The sequence below is a fragment of the Falco punctatus genome, assembly GCF_963210335.1.
Source record: "Falco punctatus genome assembly, chromosome: 14".
NCBI classification, from domain to species: Eukaryota; Metazoa; Chordata; class Aves; order Falconiformes; family Falconidae; genus Falco; species Falco punctatus.
Window position 1 is genome coordinate 14,171,221 of NC_137594.1, and position 18,551 is coordinate 14,189,771.

At 43.6% G+C, this 18,551-nt stretch overlaps 2 protein-coding genes across 5 annotated transcripts in view; one reads left to right on the forward strand and one right to left on the reverse strand.

Moving 5' to 3' along the window:
• Positions 1 to 100: 100 nt before the first annotated feature.
• Positions 101 to 12,281, reverse strand: CCNE1 (cyclin E1). The gene is made up of 11 exons (XM_080410838.1): positions 11,686 to 12,281; positions 11,482 to 11,572; positions 11,229 to 11,297; positions 4,659 to 4,801; positions 4,443 to 4,578; positions 3,422 to 3,568; positions 2,500 to 2,595; positions 2,013 to 2,147; positions 1,821 to 1,932; positions 1,578 to 1,735; positions 101 to 754 (listed from the first exon to the last, which is right to left on the reverse strand). The coding sequence occupies exons 1-11, from the start codon at positions 11,697 to 11,699 to the stop codon at positions 632 to 634; spliced, it is 1,224 nt and encodes a 407-aa protein (XP_080266964.1). The 5' UTR covers positions 11,700 to 12,281; the 3' UTR covers positions 101 to 631.
• Positions 12,282 to 12,381: 100 nt separating this feature from the next.
• The window catches only part of LOC308073086 (uncharacterized protein F13E9.13, mitochondrial-like), a 53,983-nt gene continuing 47,813 nt past the window's right edge, over positions 12,382 to 18,551 (forward strand). For 2 of the 4 annotated variants that reach the window (XM_080410841.1, XM_080410839.1), the window contains exons 1-2: positions 12,383 to 12,587; positions 13,537 to 13,619. In XM_080410841.1, the coding sequence (XP_080266967.1) occupies positions 12,455 to 12,587; positions 13,537 to 13,619 (216 nt within the window). In that variant the 5' untranslated portion in view covers positions 12,383 to 12,454. Of the gene's footprint in view, positions 12,588 to 13,536; positions 13,620 to 18,551 lie in introns of all 4 variants that reach the window. The other 2 variants (XM_080410842.1, XM_080410840.1) reach the window with 2 other exon arrangements.

Sequence of the window (18,551 nt, forward strand, 5' to 3'; positions counted from 1 at the left end):
AAGCAATAGTTACTACATAATTCATCCCCAACTCCCACACTGCTAGTGGTCACAGGCTGAAAAACCTTAGCTGACCGTAATTAAAAGAAAAATAGGAATATACATAAAACCAGCTGTCTTAGACAGCATTTTTATTAAAAATGGATACACAGAGACATAGCAGCATTTACAATAAAGAGGTTTTAAAAAGGCATCAAGTTGTAAGCCAACCATTTGAAAAAGAGGCTTTGAAATGTTGTCTTCCACAGCACTTTTTACCCATTTGTCAACAGCGGACAGTATGACTGCAGATTATCCAAAGGACAAACAGGCACAGTAACTAACCTAAACTTCAAGCCCTTTTTCTGAACAGTTGATCACATCAAGCATCACCCTCCATAGCAGCATTTGGAGCACTCTTCGGTGTTCTTTTAAGTGGCTGGTGTACTTGATCCATTTCTTTAAAAATACTTTAATGTTCAATAAAAATATTTCAAATAGAAAAATTCTTCTGTCACGAAAAAAGTAAGGTTTCCTTTTCAGATTCCATAAAAGCTTATGAACTTCACTGGCAGCATTTCCATAATGGAGCAGGAGTTAGAACCAGCAGAACAGGCACTTCAGCAAAACTGTCTGTCAACAGTTTCTAAAGTCATATTGGCTTCAGTCCAGAAGACTGTTTCTTACTACTCTGTGGTGGTGTAAGGACACCAGTTGGGAAAGGTGAAGTCCTATTTTGCTCAGCCAACATGGCTTGTTTTGCTTGAGCTTTGTCCTGAAAGCATAGGAAAAGGAGAAGAAAACATAATCTCTTTACTTTGGTACATCTATGCAACAGATCAATGTAATTCAGTGTTCTATAACTTGATAGATTGCCGATATAGAAATACATCTCTGTATCCAACTCCCCAGCAGTAACTGATAAATCATGCAGTACACAATAGTTAGTGAACTCCAAGAGATCAGTATTAACTTTTGGGATCTGATGATCAGCATTATGGTACTTGTATCTTCAAGTCAGCAAAACTCAGAAGCAACTGAAGAGGAAGAGCTGTAACTTCTACTGCAATTAAACCACCTAAATAAATAGAACACACCCACCCACCCCCGATAGCTTAGATGAACTACAATTTGTTGGACAAGATTTTGATCCTTTGCATGTTTCTCATGCTAAAAACCACTCTTGCTCAACTTCTTGTCAAACCCCACTGTAACATAGCAGTCCCATAAGATCACTCAAGTGATCAGTCTTCACTTTCTTTTTTACCAGGCAAGGTTGTATTACCTGTATTTCCTATACAGAGAGGTCTAACATAAGGTATTTGAAGTATCCCAAAGGGTAGAGATATGCTTCTGATTTCTTGAGTAATTATTTGCTGTTTGAGATGAGAGGCTTAAGTCACAATCACCTCAAACTAAATACTGAATAAGTCAGGCCCAAGACAAGGCTGTCCCAAGAACTTTACACCTTTTATCATCTGAATATACTCAGTCGCACTCTGATAATGCTTCGCTTAAGTTTACTGCATGTTCTAACCAAAGAAACAAGACTTCAGAGATTTTACAGACAGACGTGTCTTCATTAGGCACATACGTACCAGCAAATCCAAGCTGTTTATGTGCGTCTGTATATTGTGCAAGTCTTCAGGAGCTATACCTCTAAAGTGTTTGAGTTTGGAGCTTCCTACTTCCCTTATAGCCATTGCAAATGGAACCATCCATTTTACACATTCCTCTATCTCACACCATTCATAACCTGCAAGACAAGACATATGCTTATCTGCCTGAATGAAGACTTAACATTTGTAAACACATTAAACTTAGTTTATAAATGCCAATACCTGAAACTTTCTGCATCAACTCAGATGAGGAGAAGTGATACAAAGCAGAAGCTGCAAGTACTCCATATGTATATTCCAAGCAGCCAATATCCAGCACACAGAGATCCAAAAGCTACAAGACAACAGATGTTTCCGTCACAAGAATACTTTTTTCCAGGTGAAATAGCATTTGAGGAGAGAAAACAGTCTTACCTCTGCTATTTGTACAAATATTTGCTGTGGATATTGTGGCAGCAATACCTCATAAAGCTCATTTAAATATGCAACTTGCATGTAAATGTTCAGCCACGATATAACAGTCAGTGGATTTAAGTTCCAATTAAGAGCCTGCAAGAGTAGACATGCATGAGACTTCAGTATTAATAAAAAGTTCTGACTTAAACGATGCAACTTTAGTTACTCCAAGTCAGAAGCTGGAATTCCAGTTGGTCAAGGCATCCTTGAAACAAGCAAATCTAATCCTATCCCTCTTCCTGCTGATAAGGTGGGGGAACAATTCATTTTGTAATGGTGGATGCTTTAATTCACTTGTTACCTAGAGAACACTGTTTTCTAATTAGAAAGAGAAATTGTGCCTCTGAGCAGCACGTAAGATTAACTGAGGCTCTCTGCTTTTAGTCCGATTATGCTGTATGTTTTTAAAAACTGAAGTAGAACCGAGTCCACTTTGAAATATTACCTTCATAATGATCAATTCCATACTGAGGATTTCGTCTTCTGTACAAGCTCCATCTGTAACATAGGCAAACTGGTGCAACTTTGGTGGGTAAATTTCCTGAAAGATACAAGATCAAATATTTAATTTGTGGAAGAGGTTGTAACTAGTCTCACAGGCTTAAAAAAACAAAACAAACTACAACTCACCACTACCTCAGCATTTCAAAATAGAAGGGAAAAGAAAAAGAACCAACCCCCCCTATCCTAACTCATGGTGTTATCCTCTGCCTTTAATATACACAACTTTCTTTTTCAATCTTCCTGCTCATAGCCTTCACCTTTCACTTTTGATAGATCAGTACAACATGCATTATGTTTGACTACAGCAGCACTAAGATGGTACCATAATTTGACATCAAGATTTTTTTATACGTCCTAAAGAAAAGGCCTTTTATCCCTTGCTTGAGAAGAACAGATTGAAGAATAATAGCCCTCAAACAGTAAGAACTTAAAAAGCACTATGTACTTTAAGAGTTCAATTTGTTCCAGTAAATAAAGAATAGCTCAGACTATCATCCAGTAGGGACTCCACTGACAACAGAATTGCAACAAGTGGTCTCTCTGTAAAACAGCCAGTGAAACACTCATTTGGCAACTGCAATTACAAAGTTTAGATTTATTCTAGCACCAAAAACACTTATCTTTTTAAAATTAAAAATATACACTGTGATGTTAGCTAGTCTTAATTTTAGCCACTTTAAAAAAACCTACCCAAAAACAGAAAAAGGAGGAATTTTGAAGAGAAAAAAGGATCTTTTTTTCTGTCTCCCAGCTGAAAAGTCATAGCAAACTCCATAAAGCTTGCCAAAATGCATCTAGTGTACAGTAAGTGTGCTGCCTATCCATTCACATTTTTATGTTTAAGTAAAGCTAGAGATACTTACCTCAAGCTTTGCTGCTATGAATAAAGAAGAGATACCAATAAGCTGCAATAGTGTTTTTACAACATTCTGTTGTGTTGCCATAAACCGATCAAAGAAATCTTGTGCTAAATAAAAAGTTTCTCTATGAAGCTTGTAGACTTCACAAACCTGGAGAGACATCAGAGATTACAAAGGTCAAGAACAGTGTTATAGAGTCAAAACCAGATGCTACAGATGTATGCAAAAAAAAAAGAGCCAGACATAAAATTCATATTGGCTTTCTGCTTCACTGCTATTGTGAAAGTAACATGTTAACTAAGAGCATGAGTTAAACAGTTTCCTTTGACACAAGATGACTGCCACTATAGTAACAATTTCCCCACCCCACCCCCCCCCCAAAAAAAAAAAAAAAAAAAAAAAGAGATCAGACTAAAAACCCTTTTAGGAAACTTTTAGGAAATGCAAGCACATGTTCTAACAACGTCAGAACATCAGTTCCTCATTTTTGCAAAGATGCATTATTCCAACACCTTAAAATAGAAAATTCTCACAAATACTTTAAAATTAAGAACAGAGACTATGCCACCAAGTCATCCAAAGAGCAAAAAAACCTCACATACAAGATGACAGCTTGTAGTACATTCTACATGCCAATTACAGAGAGAAGTTTTGAGATGCATTTGATCTCTAAGCCACCACACCTTCCTTCAGTGACTTTCATAGTCATTTCTGCAGCTTTTGTCTGCAATGTGAATGGTAAAAATGGTAAAAAGCTTACCCCATGGAGCTTTAGAGACAAACTGGTTATTATCCACTATCAATCTAAATGAATAACAGAATATATCGTCTGTTTGTACACCATCAACTCAATCCATTATAATTTTTTTAAGTTTGGTGCCATTCATTGACAAACTTTTTAAGATGAAGATGAGTGTTTAGTGCTAAATGGGCCACGCAAAGATCATGAAGCGTACTCATGACAGTTATTAGTACACCTCAACAAAAGCACACTTGTAATACTCACAAGCACAGCGAAGCTTACCTCCATCAGCCAGTCTAGAAGGATTGTTCTCATTTTAGGTTGCAGGAGAGGGTGCTTTTGCATATAAAGTTTATCCCTCACGTATGTCTCTTCTTTGTTTATCATGTTTTTCCACACGTCTTCTCTGTTTGCCCAGCTAAGACAGATCAATATGCTTAGTCTCAAATCATAAGACCAAAGGAAGGCAGACAAGCAGTGGCAAAAAGGCACACTTACCCTAGAACTGGTAGTGGTGAAGCTCTAGTTGGCACAATACTTAGATGTATGAAGTGAGAGTAATCAACGCCAACTGGATCATCATCTTTATCTGGCGTAGGAATCAGCATATGGGCATTTTTGTGAACATTATTCCAGGATGGCTATTAAATGAAATACAAGATTTTACATTGCACCTTTCTAAATAATCATTTTAGCTGTAAATAGAAGACAAGACATTGGCAAGAAACTATGAAAAAACTCATTATTACCTCTTTTAACTGCACAGCATCACAGAATCATTGAGATGGGAAGGGACCTCTGCGGGTTGTTTTGTCCAAGCCCCCTGCTTAAGCAGGGCCACCTGGAGCCAGTTGCCCAGGACCATGTCCAGATGGCTTTTCAGTATCTTTAAGAATGGAGACTCCACAACCTCACTGGGCAACATGTGTCACTGCTTGGTCACCCTCACACTAAAAAAGCATTTCCTAATGTTGAGGTGGACCCTCCTATGCTTCAGTTTGTGCCCATTGCATCTTGTCACATCACTGAAAAGAGCCTGGCTCCATTTTCTTCACATCCTCCCTCCAGATATTTCTACACAATTGACACAATCTCCTCAAGCTTTCTTTTCTCCAGGCTAAACAGTCCCTGCTTATAGGAGAGATGCTCTGGTCCCTTAACCATCTTAGTGGACCTTTGATGGACTCTTTCCAGTCTTTTCAAGTGTCTCTTGTACTGGGAAACCCAGAACTGGACACAGCAGTTGAGGTATGGCCCCTAGTGCTTAGTAGAAGGGTGTTGCTTATTTATTTTCCCAGTAGACAAAGTTTGCAGCTAAAGCCAAAGAACGTTTACCCTGTTCTCCTTTTGAAGGAACACAACTGTTTCATGTAAGAATATCCAAGTCAGGGTCTCCTATTGTCACGTTGCATTTTGGTTTTACCAAGATATGCTTGTCTTCAGGTACAGAATAATCAGACAGAACTTTAAAGCCCAAATACAGTATCAGGATTTCGGGTAAGGAATATGTAGATGGAACACTTGAAGTCACGGTTCCATGCAAAGCACCCTTGACCATGAACATGGCAAGATAGTAGTTGAAAGAAGTTTTCTTACTCATCCATCTAGCAGTGCTAAAATGAAAATACAAAGCGCTTATAATCCAATTATTTTCAGAATAAAGCAAGTGCATGTTAAGCAATTGCCACTAAACTATAAAGTTGACCATTTCATATACAGAATTTTGTCAAGGTGTGCAAACATCAGACATCTGACATTTCACCTGTTGTATTCTTTTACTTTTATTGGACCAAAAGTTAAGTTTAGGTTTACTTTTCTCCTCCCCAATTCCGTTAAACAGTATCTTGGTGTACATTTCACACAGTTCCCCAGGAAAATACCACGTTTTTATTTTGTGGTAGAATACAAACCAGCCCCATGTAATCATGCCTAAACAAATTAAAAATTGGCATTTCTGCCTAACAGTGAAGTCAAGTCATCTCGCTGCAAAATGACCTGTTCTGCACCGCTAAAAGGGCTGAACTCCCTAACAAGATCCCTAATGTGCTTCAGAAAAAATAATCAGAAGCATCATTAGGTGCTAACAAGTAAAATGCTCTACATGAAATTTTGCCTCTTGCAAATAAGCTTCCACATCTGATTTTTGCCCTGTCCTTGCTACAAATGACATCACTTTCCAGCAAAATGGCTGCCTCCAAGCACCACCTTCAGAAACAGAAACCACTGACTTGGTGAAACAAAAAGCACATTTCACAGTTGCCTCACGGCTAAGACTGCTTTGTACTTTGAGTTACTGACACATCGGTGGGTATTTTTTCTTCTTGGAGTTGTACGTGCAAATCTAGCAGAGCTAACATATCCAGCCATGCCACAATTTAATTTGGGTGGGGGAAGGCAAAGAGATGGAATAGTATCTTTATCTTAAAAATTAAGATTCCTTAAACTGAAAGCTTGAATGAAAGGGCCACATCAGCCTTGCTCTAAGTTAATTTTTGCCCACCATCAAAACTAGACTTTAGTCATACTTTGTCTTGCAAACAGCACAGCAAGCCCAGCTGCCAACAGCCTTTGGAGAAGTGCTGTCTTATCAGTTAATCAGCAAACCAACAGAAAAGCAGTAAGGTTATATGTAATATGTATTTAAAGGTGCCTATTACACCAGCAGCTTCTGAAGGACAAGGGATCTGCTCCACAGAGCTCTCAATCAAAGTAGATACCCCACATACTACGTGGCAGCAACAATTACTATTGATTTAAGAGATTTCACCACCTGCAATGTTCTGTAAGGAAATATCAATCAAAAGTTAAGACCCTCTTAGGTGTTTTGAGAAGTGAAAACACAGTTTTTTACTAGATAATGTTGCTCACCAAGACAACTGGGGAAAAGATGCAAGCTACAGGAAAACATACAGCTTAGTTAGAAACAAGAAGGAAACAAATGCGCAAAGCCCTCAAATGAAAGAGGCTATTGGGAAGGGAGACGGGAGTCTGACTTAGCATAGGCAAGGGAACACCATAGCTCTGGCACGGATTTTGGTTGAGGGTATGAACATATTAACCAGACCCTTGAGTCTTTAAAGCAGATTTAGCAAGACATTCAACCAAAACTGAGAAACAAGATTAAGAAACTGCATTACATTACACTGTAACAGTAAGGAAACAGGAGCCACCGCTGAAAGAAGAAACAGTTTAAGGTGGGGAGGGTGTGAGGAAACCATGAAGAGCTTCCTCTGGGCTTGCGCAGAGCTAACCCAAAAGCAGGGAGCTGCCAAAAAACGACAGATGTTACAGAGAATCTGTGCAGCCTAATGGAGGAAATCCTACAGTCCTGGGCTTCTGAAGCAAATAGGAGCTGAAGTAGATTGCAAGCCAGAAATCAGTGGGAAAACTACCTCTTGAAATCTATACAGAGCCCAGCAAGAGAGCCTGGTGACACCCGCCGCTAATACCCCAGATACAGGAAGGAATAGGGACAGGTGGTCAGAGATACAGATCTCTCTCTTAGACCCGAGAGCTAGATACAGACTGGAGAAACTGAACTCAGGACACTAGAAGGCTTGTTAGGAGAAAGAAGGACAGAAGGTAGGTGACTGAAGTCAGTCACAGCAGTCAAGCCCATGCAGCTCCAAAGAAACCCAGGAGTTCAGAGGTGGGGTTTTTTTAAAGCTCAGATGCTCCCATGCCTTAGATTTCTGCAGCACATAGTCATTCACTGATATATCAAACGTTCATTTAAATGGATCTATTGAACATCCTTCAGAGGCATACAGGCCAGACAAACTGGAAAAGGTAGTGACCACTGGTGTTACTGGCCACGCAGAGCCTTCAGTGAAGCAGCCACACCTAAGAACATAAGCTGCCAACACACTCATGCATCATGACGTGAGCTGAAAGACACCAGGTCAGGCTTCCACAGACCCAGGGCAAGGAGGGCAGCAGAGGAAAAGGTGACCTAGAACCGCATTCAAACAACAAGGCCAGCGGATGTTCAGCATGGATATCAAAGGTAGAGGAACGGGGGTGGGACAGGCCTGTGCCTCATCCTAAAAAGCAGTGCCCTGTAACAGAGACACATCTGTATCACCTACTGGACTGCAGCCTCAGTGTGTCCATCAGAAATAGTAAGATTAATAATTCTAGGCATTTTTCACACAAAGGAAGCATTAGTTTGAAGTATAGGGGATTTTTTTTGGCATTAGATAGGGATTCCAGAATTAATAAGATAGGAGAGGGAAGAGCAACTCATGTTGTTAAGTTGTTCCAATTCTTTCTGCATAGCGTCGGAGCTTCTGCTACTTCTAATTTTCTGAAGAGGCTGAATATTGTCCTGCCCCAGATTAGGGCCAAGTCAAGCTCTCAACCTGCATATAGTTTACATCCTTTACCTGTTTGTCCGAAGACTTGTAAGCTGTTACTGGGGGAGGTTCTTTTTTTTTTTTTTTAATTGGATCTTCCAAAGATAACCCTAGACTGGTCAATGAAACCTTTTTGAGGATATTTTCAAACCAGTTAGGCAAAGATTTTTGACAACAGTAAGACCAAATCCCAGAAAAATGTCTAGGGAGAAATTGATCAAAACTCTTTCCTGAGTTTACTCAGTCTTCTTTTCACCTGAAAACACTAGTTTCATCTAAAGAAACTAACTTCTAGGTTCAATTCTCCACTCTAGATGGACATAGACATGTAATTTCTATTACGGTTGCACGGATGACTCCAGTTAAATGAATTTTGTTTTACAGGGAGCCTCAGAACTGTTTCTGTCCACAGAAAGCCACCAGAATTAATATGAGAATTGCTAGCAGAATTACAGCAGTGCCAGTTCTCTGAAATCAAACACAGAATTTATGCAATATTCTGCTGTCACAAACCTGATGATATAGCCACCCTTTCATCACATAAAAGGTAATGGCATCCTAATTAAGAACTCAGGCCTTATGTTCAACAGAAGCAAACTAATGAATTGACTATGAAGATGCCGTAAAGTGGGATGAGACTATATTTTGCCTTGTGTATAAACTAGTGTCAGTAAACAATTTATTTAATGTAGAAGTCATGTGGTATAGGCTGCAGTGGATTTATAGCTACTTGCATTTTAGAATTGTTGTGCCTCAACAGAATAACTATCTCACTGGCTATCATACAAGCCTGCTATACTGCTGCTGGAACCGTAAACATAATCTCATTAGTGGCCCATGGCAATTTATATCAGAGAATAGCTTGTGTCACACCATAGACTGAAGAGCTGCTGCTGTGCAGCCAAATGTTAGCTTTTTTAACCAGATCTGTAACAATCTGGCTACTTTGTCACAACAAAAACCCTTCCCTATGTAGGGAGGGATACACAGGTACCCATTTTAATTATGGTTCACAGAATCAAAGGGCCAAATCCTACCAGTATCCTAAGCTTAAACGGAAAGATTCCCAAGCACATATTTCGGATGCCTACTGCCCAAGTTACCTAAATCTTAACTTATGTATCATTCCTGAAGTAACACTGAATGGCTATCAGGCCAGGAACACAAACAAGAATACAAAATGGGATTGTCTTTACTTTCAAAGTTGAAGGTCAACGTACACAAAATATATTTCAAGTTTCTTTCCAGTGCCTTTCTGAAAGGAGGTCAAATTGAGTCCCTGTTGAGGGTTTTTTAACAATACCCTATTATTATGCAACAAACATGCATAAGAAGCCCTCGCTCAGCTCAAAGAGAATGAATCTTTTGGTGAAGGAGAAAGCACTGGTGAAGGACAGGCAGCTCTTCCTTGTCAGAAGTGAGAAATTAGTTTAATATACTGCACAAAAGAAAGACAGAAGGGAAGGAGAGATCCCCTCATTAAATGCTCACCATTTGAGCCCTGCTTAATATGTTGACTGATAACTAGTATACGCAGTTGCAACAAGCAGAGGCCATTCCAAACAATGATGCCCATCTGTTATGGTAGCACTTTAGTCTTAGAACTTCCAGCTGCCACTTCTGGTTAGATGTGCCACATTATGCATAGCCTTGCGTACTAAATGAGTATGGTCTGTACTCCCTGATCATGACTTTTGCAGCTTAAGTATCACCCTGCCTGTGCATTAATGGGCTGAAGTCCTAGTGACAGTGACTGAGCGAGCATGTGTGCGTGCATGCAGAAAGAAAGGGGAATAAACCTATTTCAAAAACCAGGCTACTCTGCTTTATTTAGAGTGGGCACCTCAATGTACAAAAGCATCACGCTTCCAATACCATGCACCAATGTAGCAGCCAACATAGATACCAACATCTTAGTTTTGAAGATTACAGAACGGGAACCAAGGGAGCTAGAAGACACAACTAAAGCTACTTTTCACTTCATAACTCAGATAAACGTCTCACAGACAACTGGCAACGGTCACCACCAACCTCCACCGTAGGCCTGATTTCCACAGGTAACTTTACAGAAACTATCCCTTTGCTCTGCGGAGAAATTAAGCCTATTTCGCTACCCCGTTAACATCTAGTATAAACTTCAAAGTTCCAATCAGAAACTCCTTACTGTTAGTGCGATAATGACCCGTGCCAATGGGAATGGAGCCAACGATGGAAGGAAAGTGAGATCCTTCCTTTTTGCCAGGTGACATACAAGTAGAGATACGGCTGCAAAGAGAGCCAACTCGAGACCACCCTGCTCACATGCTCAAGTGTTTTGTGCTTCGGCCTGCAAGGTACGGCACGTAAGCACGTGACTGTGCTCTTGCAACTCTCTAGAGAGGTCAATGCAGAGTCCCACTGTGCAGGCCTGCACAGATATTAAGGCTTTTGTAAGGTGCCCCCCTGCAATCCCAGGACAGCTGAAGAGCCTTAAGTATTAATGTAATGTTTTAGACCAGCACAGGCCTCATCTCTTGCAAAGACTCCACAGCAACCTGTATGAACGGACGTGTCTGGCACTCCTCACCAGCCAGGGCAGATAGTCCCCCTCGCCCATTGCTACACCGCACATGGCAGCGGTGCACATCGCACCACACTCGCAGTAACAAGGTACTGCACAAGTGACAGGGTGAAGTGAGATTGCAGGAGGACACACTAAAGCCAGATCCGTTACCTGGGTTTCATACTGCTTTTTCCTGGTCATCTCCATTTTGGCGACCTCTTCATCAGGATCCTGCAAGAACTACAGAAAGCGGCAAATAATTCCAGGAGCACAGACTGCAGGGCGAGGGGCCGGGGTCCCCCGGGAGCGAAGCCCCACTGCGGCCCGCCTGCCACATGGCCCCCAGCCCCCCACAAAAGGAGGCGAGGGCCCGCAGGCCGGGGCGGGCACCCGGGTGGGGCAGCAGGGCCGGGCCCGCACTCACCGTGGCCACATCAGCTTTCCTCTTGCGGGTCCGCATGGCGCCCTCCGCGCCCCCGTCCCCTCTGGCGGGCGCCTTCTCCTCCGCGCAGTCGCTGCCAAGAGAGGGGAAGCTGGCGGAGCCCGGCCGGCGCGGAGCCTCCGCGGGGGCGCCCGGCGGAGACCTCGGCCTGCAGGGCCCGGCACACGGTGGGGCGGGCGGACTCACCTCTCCCGGCGCATGGTGCCCGCCTGGGCCGGGCCGAGCGCGGCGCCGTGCGGGGAGCGGCCGAGCAGGCCCGGGCTCCAGCCCCCACAAAGGGCGGCGGAGGCGCGGGCGCACGGCGCGGAAAGGGCGGCCGCAGCCCCGGCCCGGCCCGGCGGCTCCCCCCGCCCCGCGGCCAGGCACCCCGAGAGGCGGCACGGGTGCCCGCCGGCCCCCGCCCGAGCACTCGCCGGCCGCCCCGGCCCTTCCCGGCGGCGAGGGGGGTGAGGGCGGGCGGGCGCCCGGCGGCGCTAGCGGGGCGCGGGGGCAGGGCGGGAGCGCGGTGCGGGCGGGCTCCGCTGGGCGCCTCCTGCCTCACGGCGCGGCCGCTCCCGTCCCTGCGCACAGCGCGGGCCGCGCCGAGCGGGACATTTAAACGCGCGGCGCGGGGCCGCCTCCCGCCCGCCCGCCCGCACACGTGGCCCCGCGCGCAGCGCCGGGGGCCGGCGCCCGGCCGGGGCGGGGTCTGCGGGGGGCGCGGCGGGGCGCTGCGGGCGGGCCGCGGGGCGGCGGGGCAGGGCGCGGCGGGGCGCGGGACCCCGCGCCGGGGCCGGCGGGGCGGGGCCGGGGGCGGGGACGCGGAAGCGGCGGCACCGGCAGGTGGACGCCGCCGGGGTGAGCTGAGGTGAGGGGGCGGAGAGCGGGGGAGGGGGCGGGGAGCAGGGGAGGGGCCGCCCCGCCCGCTAGCGGGAACGGGCCCGGCCTGTCCGCGGCGGGAGGGTGGGCCGCCGCCATGGCCGGCCGGGGCCCGCCCCGCCGTGCCGCCCCCGGCCCGCTCCCCGCCCGCGGTGCCATGCGGCCGCCCGGGCTGCTCGGGCGGCTGAGGGCGGCGGTCATCGGGGTGGTGCACGTGGCAGCGCTGCCAGGTAAGCGGCGGCGGGGGCCGGGCTCTGCCGCCCGCGCCCTCAGCCCGGCTGCGGTCCCCGGGAGCCCGTCCCTTCGGCCGCCGCCGCGGGCCCCTCGAGGCCGGGCCTCTGCCCTTCCCGGAGGCGAAGGGGGCAGGAGACGCTGGGAGGCGGGGGCCGCGCCGTGTTTGCGGGGCAGCGGCCCGGCAGGTGCGCCAGCGGGCACCGGGGCACGGCGGGTGTCGGGCGGGTCCCGAAGCGACTGGTGGGGACGCTCCTGCCCGGCCGCCGCAGCCGCCTCCCCCGCGGCCCGGCTGCGCCTCCCCGTGCCGTGCCGCTGGCGCCCGGCCAGGCCGCGTTCCCAGGCGCGGCGGCGGCCCCCGCGGGCAGGCGGCCCCGCACCGCGCCGGGCCCTGTGCCGCCTCTCGGCGGGACACCTGGGAGTTGATCTTAAGGGAAACTCCCGGAACTCCAGCAAAACCCACGTGTGTTCGCGCCTCCGCGCGGCACTTACACCGAAGACCAGGCACAGTCAGCCTCGCACATCAGAGTTTAACACGGCCTTAACTAATTTCAAATTGGCTGGTGTTTACCATAGTTATTCTGCAGCTATAGAGGTCGGCCTTGCTATAGGTTGTATCGCACAGAGTGTTGCTAATGCAGGATAAACCATAACAAGTACAAGAATAACAAGCCAAGAACAGACCCAGTGCAATAAGAGATTAGCAAATATTCTTCAGGTTTATGCATTACTTAGGAGCTGAGTGGTTATAGCAGATCTCTCAACTTCAGCTACGGAAAGAGGTCCCACTAAGGCATGGCACAAGGAAGTGCAGCAGCCTTTTCGCAAGTGTACCCTGTCTCTCCCTATTTCAGTATGCCAGCCCCCATCATTATCCTACCTGAAGGCTATTACTGTATGTCGTTTTGGTTTGTGCATGCCCTGGGGTAAGCAGCATTATTCTTGCAGGGACACCGAGAAGTTCTCTTCCATTGACCCAGATCATTGATCAAGCTTGTCAAGAGGCAGAAGCTTACAAGGATGCTGGAGTTGTAAGTTTTTTTTTTGTTTCCATCTTCCTATGGCAGCATTTACACAAAGTTGCTTCTGCATAGCCAATAGTTTAAACTGAGCCTATAGCTCAGCAAAAGCATCTTAAACCACACAGTTTAGGAAGGTGTTTAACTCCACATCTTTTATTTCAACATAGGAAGTAGGCCTTCTAGATTACAAGGCCCAAAATAGGTATCATATGCACCTAAAACAATTGACAAAGCTTAAGATACAAACCATCCTATTCAAGTTGCTCAAGTTGGATTACCAACAGTTTCTAAAGCATCAAGTCAGTTTAAGGGCAGGGGGGGTTGGAGGAGGAAAGTTGACTGCAACACGAATGTTTGCTGTCATCTTAGGTATCTGGCTGTAGAATTCTTCATCATCCAGTCTGACAAGCCAGTGTATTTTTAGCTCTGTAGAACACTCCGGTTTCATGAAGTTGTAGAGGAATGCCATGTGCACAGCTGAGGCACTGCATATATACCTGTCACAACCACAGGGTGCAGGATTACCCCACGTTTGTGTTTGTACCAAAACAGCACAGATTATTCAGGGACTAAAAAAAATAAAAGCTTAGGCCCTTTCTTTTCTGCCCTTTTTAGCCCCTCTATCCAAGCCCCCCGGCAGCAGGCATGCCTGCTTTGCCCATCCAGAGAAGGCCCAAAAGGCCAGTCTCAGCCAGAGGCAAGAAGAGGCAGCACTACTGACCGAATTGCCGTTGGACCTAGTGTAGTAATCTTCATAGCTCAGTAGATTTTAACAGCGTGTATGTCCTTTTGAAAGGTCAGATATGTTTTAAACATTTCATTGGACCTTGTCTTTAGGTGTTGATGTGCTTTTTCTTTGCCCTACCTACAGCATTATGTACATTTTCTGGCATGGTAAGGTGGCATCCTAATGTCCAAGGTTTGACAATGTCCTAAGAACAAGTAGTCATTGCTTTGAGCTGCTGTTTGCTGCAAAACTTTAACAGCAAGCCAGCTGAAACCTTTTTAATGGCATAAATTGGAATGATACTTTACAGATGAATATAAGAGCTTAGTCTTAAGTTGTAGAAGGCCAGGGTCAAAATGCAAGGCGAGTCATGCCAAGTAGGTTATGGGCAGAGCACTAGTAAGGCTAAATTAGGAAAAAATCCTGAGAACAGAACTGTTGAAAGGCTAAACAGCAGTGTGGAAGAATGATGTTTACAGAGGCAGGCTTCAGTGCCTATGAACCAGATGAGCATGTGCAAGATGTCCACCCAGTTAGAATAATCTAACTGCAAGTTGTACAGAATGAGTAACTTTTATTCCTTTGCATCCCCATTGAAAGAAGGGGCACACAATAGCTCTGTGTTCTGTACTGTGACTTTGTCTTTTGCCTTTACAGTTACAGTACCAACATGAGGTATAACATAATTTGATCTGCATCAGGAGAGTGACAAGTACTAGTCTTTTGTCTTCCTGTGTTAGCAGAAGTGGTTACACAAGTGGTCTGTAAAACCATTGCCCCACATTCCAGTGCTTGTTTATACATTTCCCTTACAGACTAATTATACATTGAAATCTTCAGCAGCAGGGAGAAAACGCCAAATATGCCTAAAGGTGAGGGGGGATATAGAAGCAGTTACATTCACTGCTGACACGCACAAAGCTAGAACAGTTTTAAGACAAGCTTTAAAAATCAGTACTAGCACAAAAATTTTTGATTTAGGGTTTATACTTTGTCTTTTCAACAGTTGTTAAATTCTGCTATTCCAGTTTGACTGGTTTACCTTCTCTCCTACTGCATTGCAGTCTCTGAACTGAAATACATGTTTAAACCTACCTCCCAGATACTGCATTCACATAATCTGTGTCATTTCTCTATAGATTTGGACAAATTCAGGGCGTAAAGTTATGCTTAGTCTAATTCCTGTAGAAGTCACAAGAACATCAGTATACATTTCACACCCATATTCATTCTGAAGATCTGTACACAATAGTGTTAATAGCAATATAACAAATCCTTTATTAATGCCATAAAGGTCAGAGATAATGAGGAGAGCTTCCCTAAGTATTGATATGGTTGGCTAACACTTTCTGCAATTCACTTGTTTAGGTTTTTTCCTGGTACTTTGAGAGAAATGCAAGTTCACATGAGAGATACTTCAGGAGCTTCCTGGCTTTTGCACAGAGATATCTAATCTTCCAAAGTAACTATCCTGCTTCTATAATGGGAATATATTTGGGTTTCCTCCTCAGTACCCCAAACAAACTCTGAATCTGTCTGTTTTTCTTGTGAAAGAGAACCAGAAACATAAAGGTTTTTTCCACAGATGTTTCTACTAACAGAATTTCCAAATGCTGCCTACAAGTAGCCCTTAAGATGATACGTAACCATCTTGCTGCTACTACATGTTTACATATTGTCTCGTTACTTTAATTGGTGTTAACATTTAAAAATGAAGTATATGGTCTCACTCATTCAATATGCATTGCACTTGGAAGTAAAACCCAGCATATTCCAAAAAAGGTGACTTGTCTGGCACATTAGCAGCCTAACATAATATGAAAGATTTGTTATATTAGAGCACTGTAATGAAAACAAGTGAGTGCTCAGTTAGGAAGCCATCTGTGCTCAAAATGTATATGCTTTGTACTTGTATATTGCTAAACAATGAAATTCCCTAGACAAGATTTTGTAAGCAGCAAGCTATGAGGCATTATGATCCCTCTAATCTGTATCTGCTTTTGTTTAAGAAGAGTGAAACATATATATTCAAGTTAACTTTTATTCATTGCATTCAGCCTGAGTGATGCTTACTTTGTAGCCAGAAAATAAAGCACAAGCTCCCTTTAATTTCTGTGATATAGGTCACTTTACTACCAATTGCCATTACCTCACATTAGAGGCAGTTAGAGATACAGATACTTCTTAAAAAAGACCACTCAAAATTAAAACACTACATTAAGTTGCAAATATTATGGTGCTCCTTATAAAAAAAACAAACCTAAAATTTTGCATTGTTAACAGTGTCTCTAGAGATACATTTATTGCTATTCTCATTCTCCTAGCCCTTCTTTTGTCTCTGTACTTGGAAAAGGAGTTACTAGTATGTGGTTTATATTGTTGTTTTTTTTTAATGAAAAGTTTCAAGCTCATAACTCTTATAACAACAATGACAATTTGAATTCAAAGTACTTAAAGAGTTTCATAACAGTTGAGACAGAACAAACCAGTATTTCTGTATAGAAACACATAGGCAGTTATCACTTGGACTACAGAGGTTAACATTTAAAATCTTAACTATATCACAGTAGAATAAAATAGCAGATCTCCCCACAACTGCCTCCCATGGTATACACAGGAAAACACAAGAGATCTACTTACCTCTACTAAGGCAGTAGCCTCTTGTGCTGAAGGTGGGGTTTTTGAAGGAATTGCTAGGAAGCTGTGTCCAGATGTAGCAAATAAATGCTCTACAAAAGCACCTGATTTCCTTTATATGGAACACATGATTGCAGTGGTGGGAAAGACTGCAACTGTCTTAGTGTATACCTGAGCCTATATAATAATGGGGGTGGTACAAACTCCTCTTTCCTTCTTGTAGGAAGGAATAGTTGTTTAGACTTGCAAATGTTTGTATTAGTATGTATGTGCTTGTAGGTAAAGCTTTTCTGTTATGAGGAATATTGGAGTTAAAATGCCCTAGGTAAAACTTATGTTAGGTAGGTAAGGAGTTAAAGCTTGTATGATTGCTATACCTGTTGTGTGTATGGCTCTGTGACTAGTTTGAAGGCTTTTCTGCTGTGATGTGTGTGTCGGTGCAGCTGAAGTGTTTTAAGAGATCATTTCTGTAAGTGGAATAAAGCTAAGGAAATTATTTTTCTATATAATAAGGGAGCTATTTAAGTGACCTATTTTCTAGTAGCTAATTGTGATACAAGAGGCACTTCGCACATATGCAGCACTTCAGAAGTCATTCAAAGCAACGAGGAAATATATTGTTTGAGAATTACTTATAATAAGGCTATTATATGTAAGCAACACTTAAATCATCTTAATTTTCAATGGAAAAGGAACACAGAAGGTATTTGCTATAGTTTTATCTCATGCCATCCAAATAAATTCTGCTTTGGATGATGTAATACAGTAGCTGTTCCCATAGACTTCTAAATTATAAGCTTAAGTTCTAAGAACTTTAATTTACCATAACTGTTTTCTTTCCACCATTTTAATTAGCTGTCTGATAGCACTGAAGTCTGTTTTATATACATATCAATTCAGTAAGCCCAGAAATCTGTGGTGTTATATTTTTATATAAAATATGAAAGAAAGCTTTGAATTAATGCATCTGTAGTTCAGCTCTCTGTATCATAGAACATATGTTGTTCTTTTTTAATTAAACAAAACATAATACGCAAAAGAACCTAATCTATCAGATGGTACCAAAAGAATAAAACATTATTAAAGTAATACCAAAAATACTCACTGTAACTGTGGACCTTGAGGCCGTTGGAAGAGACATCTGCTGAGAAGTGAATATGGTAAGATTAAGGCAGAAGAGAAATGTTGGAATCCTCCCACATACCTGCATTTTAAACTAGAATTCTGATAATTTTTATGCACAGTAATATGGCTAGGGTTTTAAGTGAATTTCAAAATTAATTCATTGATATATCTCATGGAATAATTTGCTTTATGCAAATCCTGAGCTGTCAAAGTAGTAGCAACTCATGGAAAGCCCAGTTTTACTATGGAATTCTGTCAGCCTATTCTGTTTTTTCAGCTGCTAGCATGGCTCTTCAGGAGCTGAGCATCTCAAGTCCCATTCCCAGATGCATTTCTTCGTGCGTGTCCAATTGAAGTTGATTCTTGACTCCCTGAAGGCCTGGAGCTTCTGGTTTGTGGATCCTAATTCCTTGCCCTTATGATAAGCTTGGAGCTTCCCAGATACCCCGTTT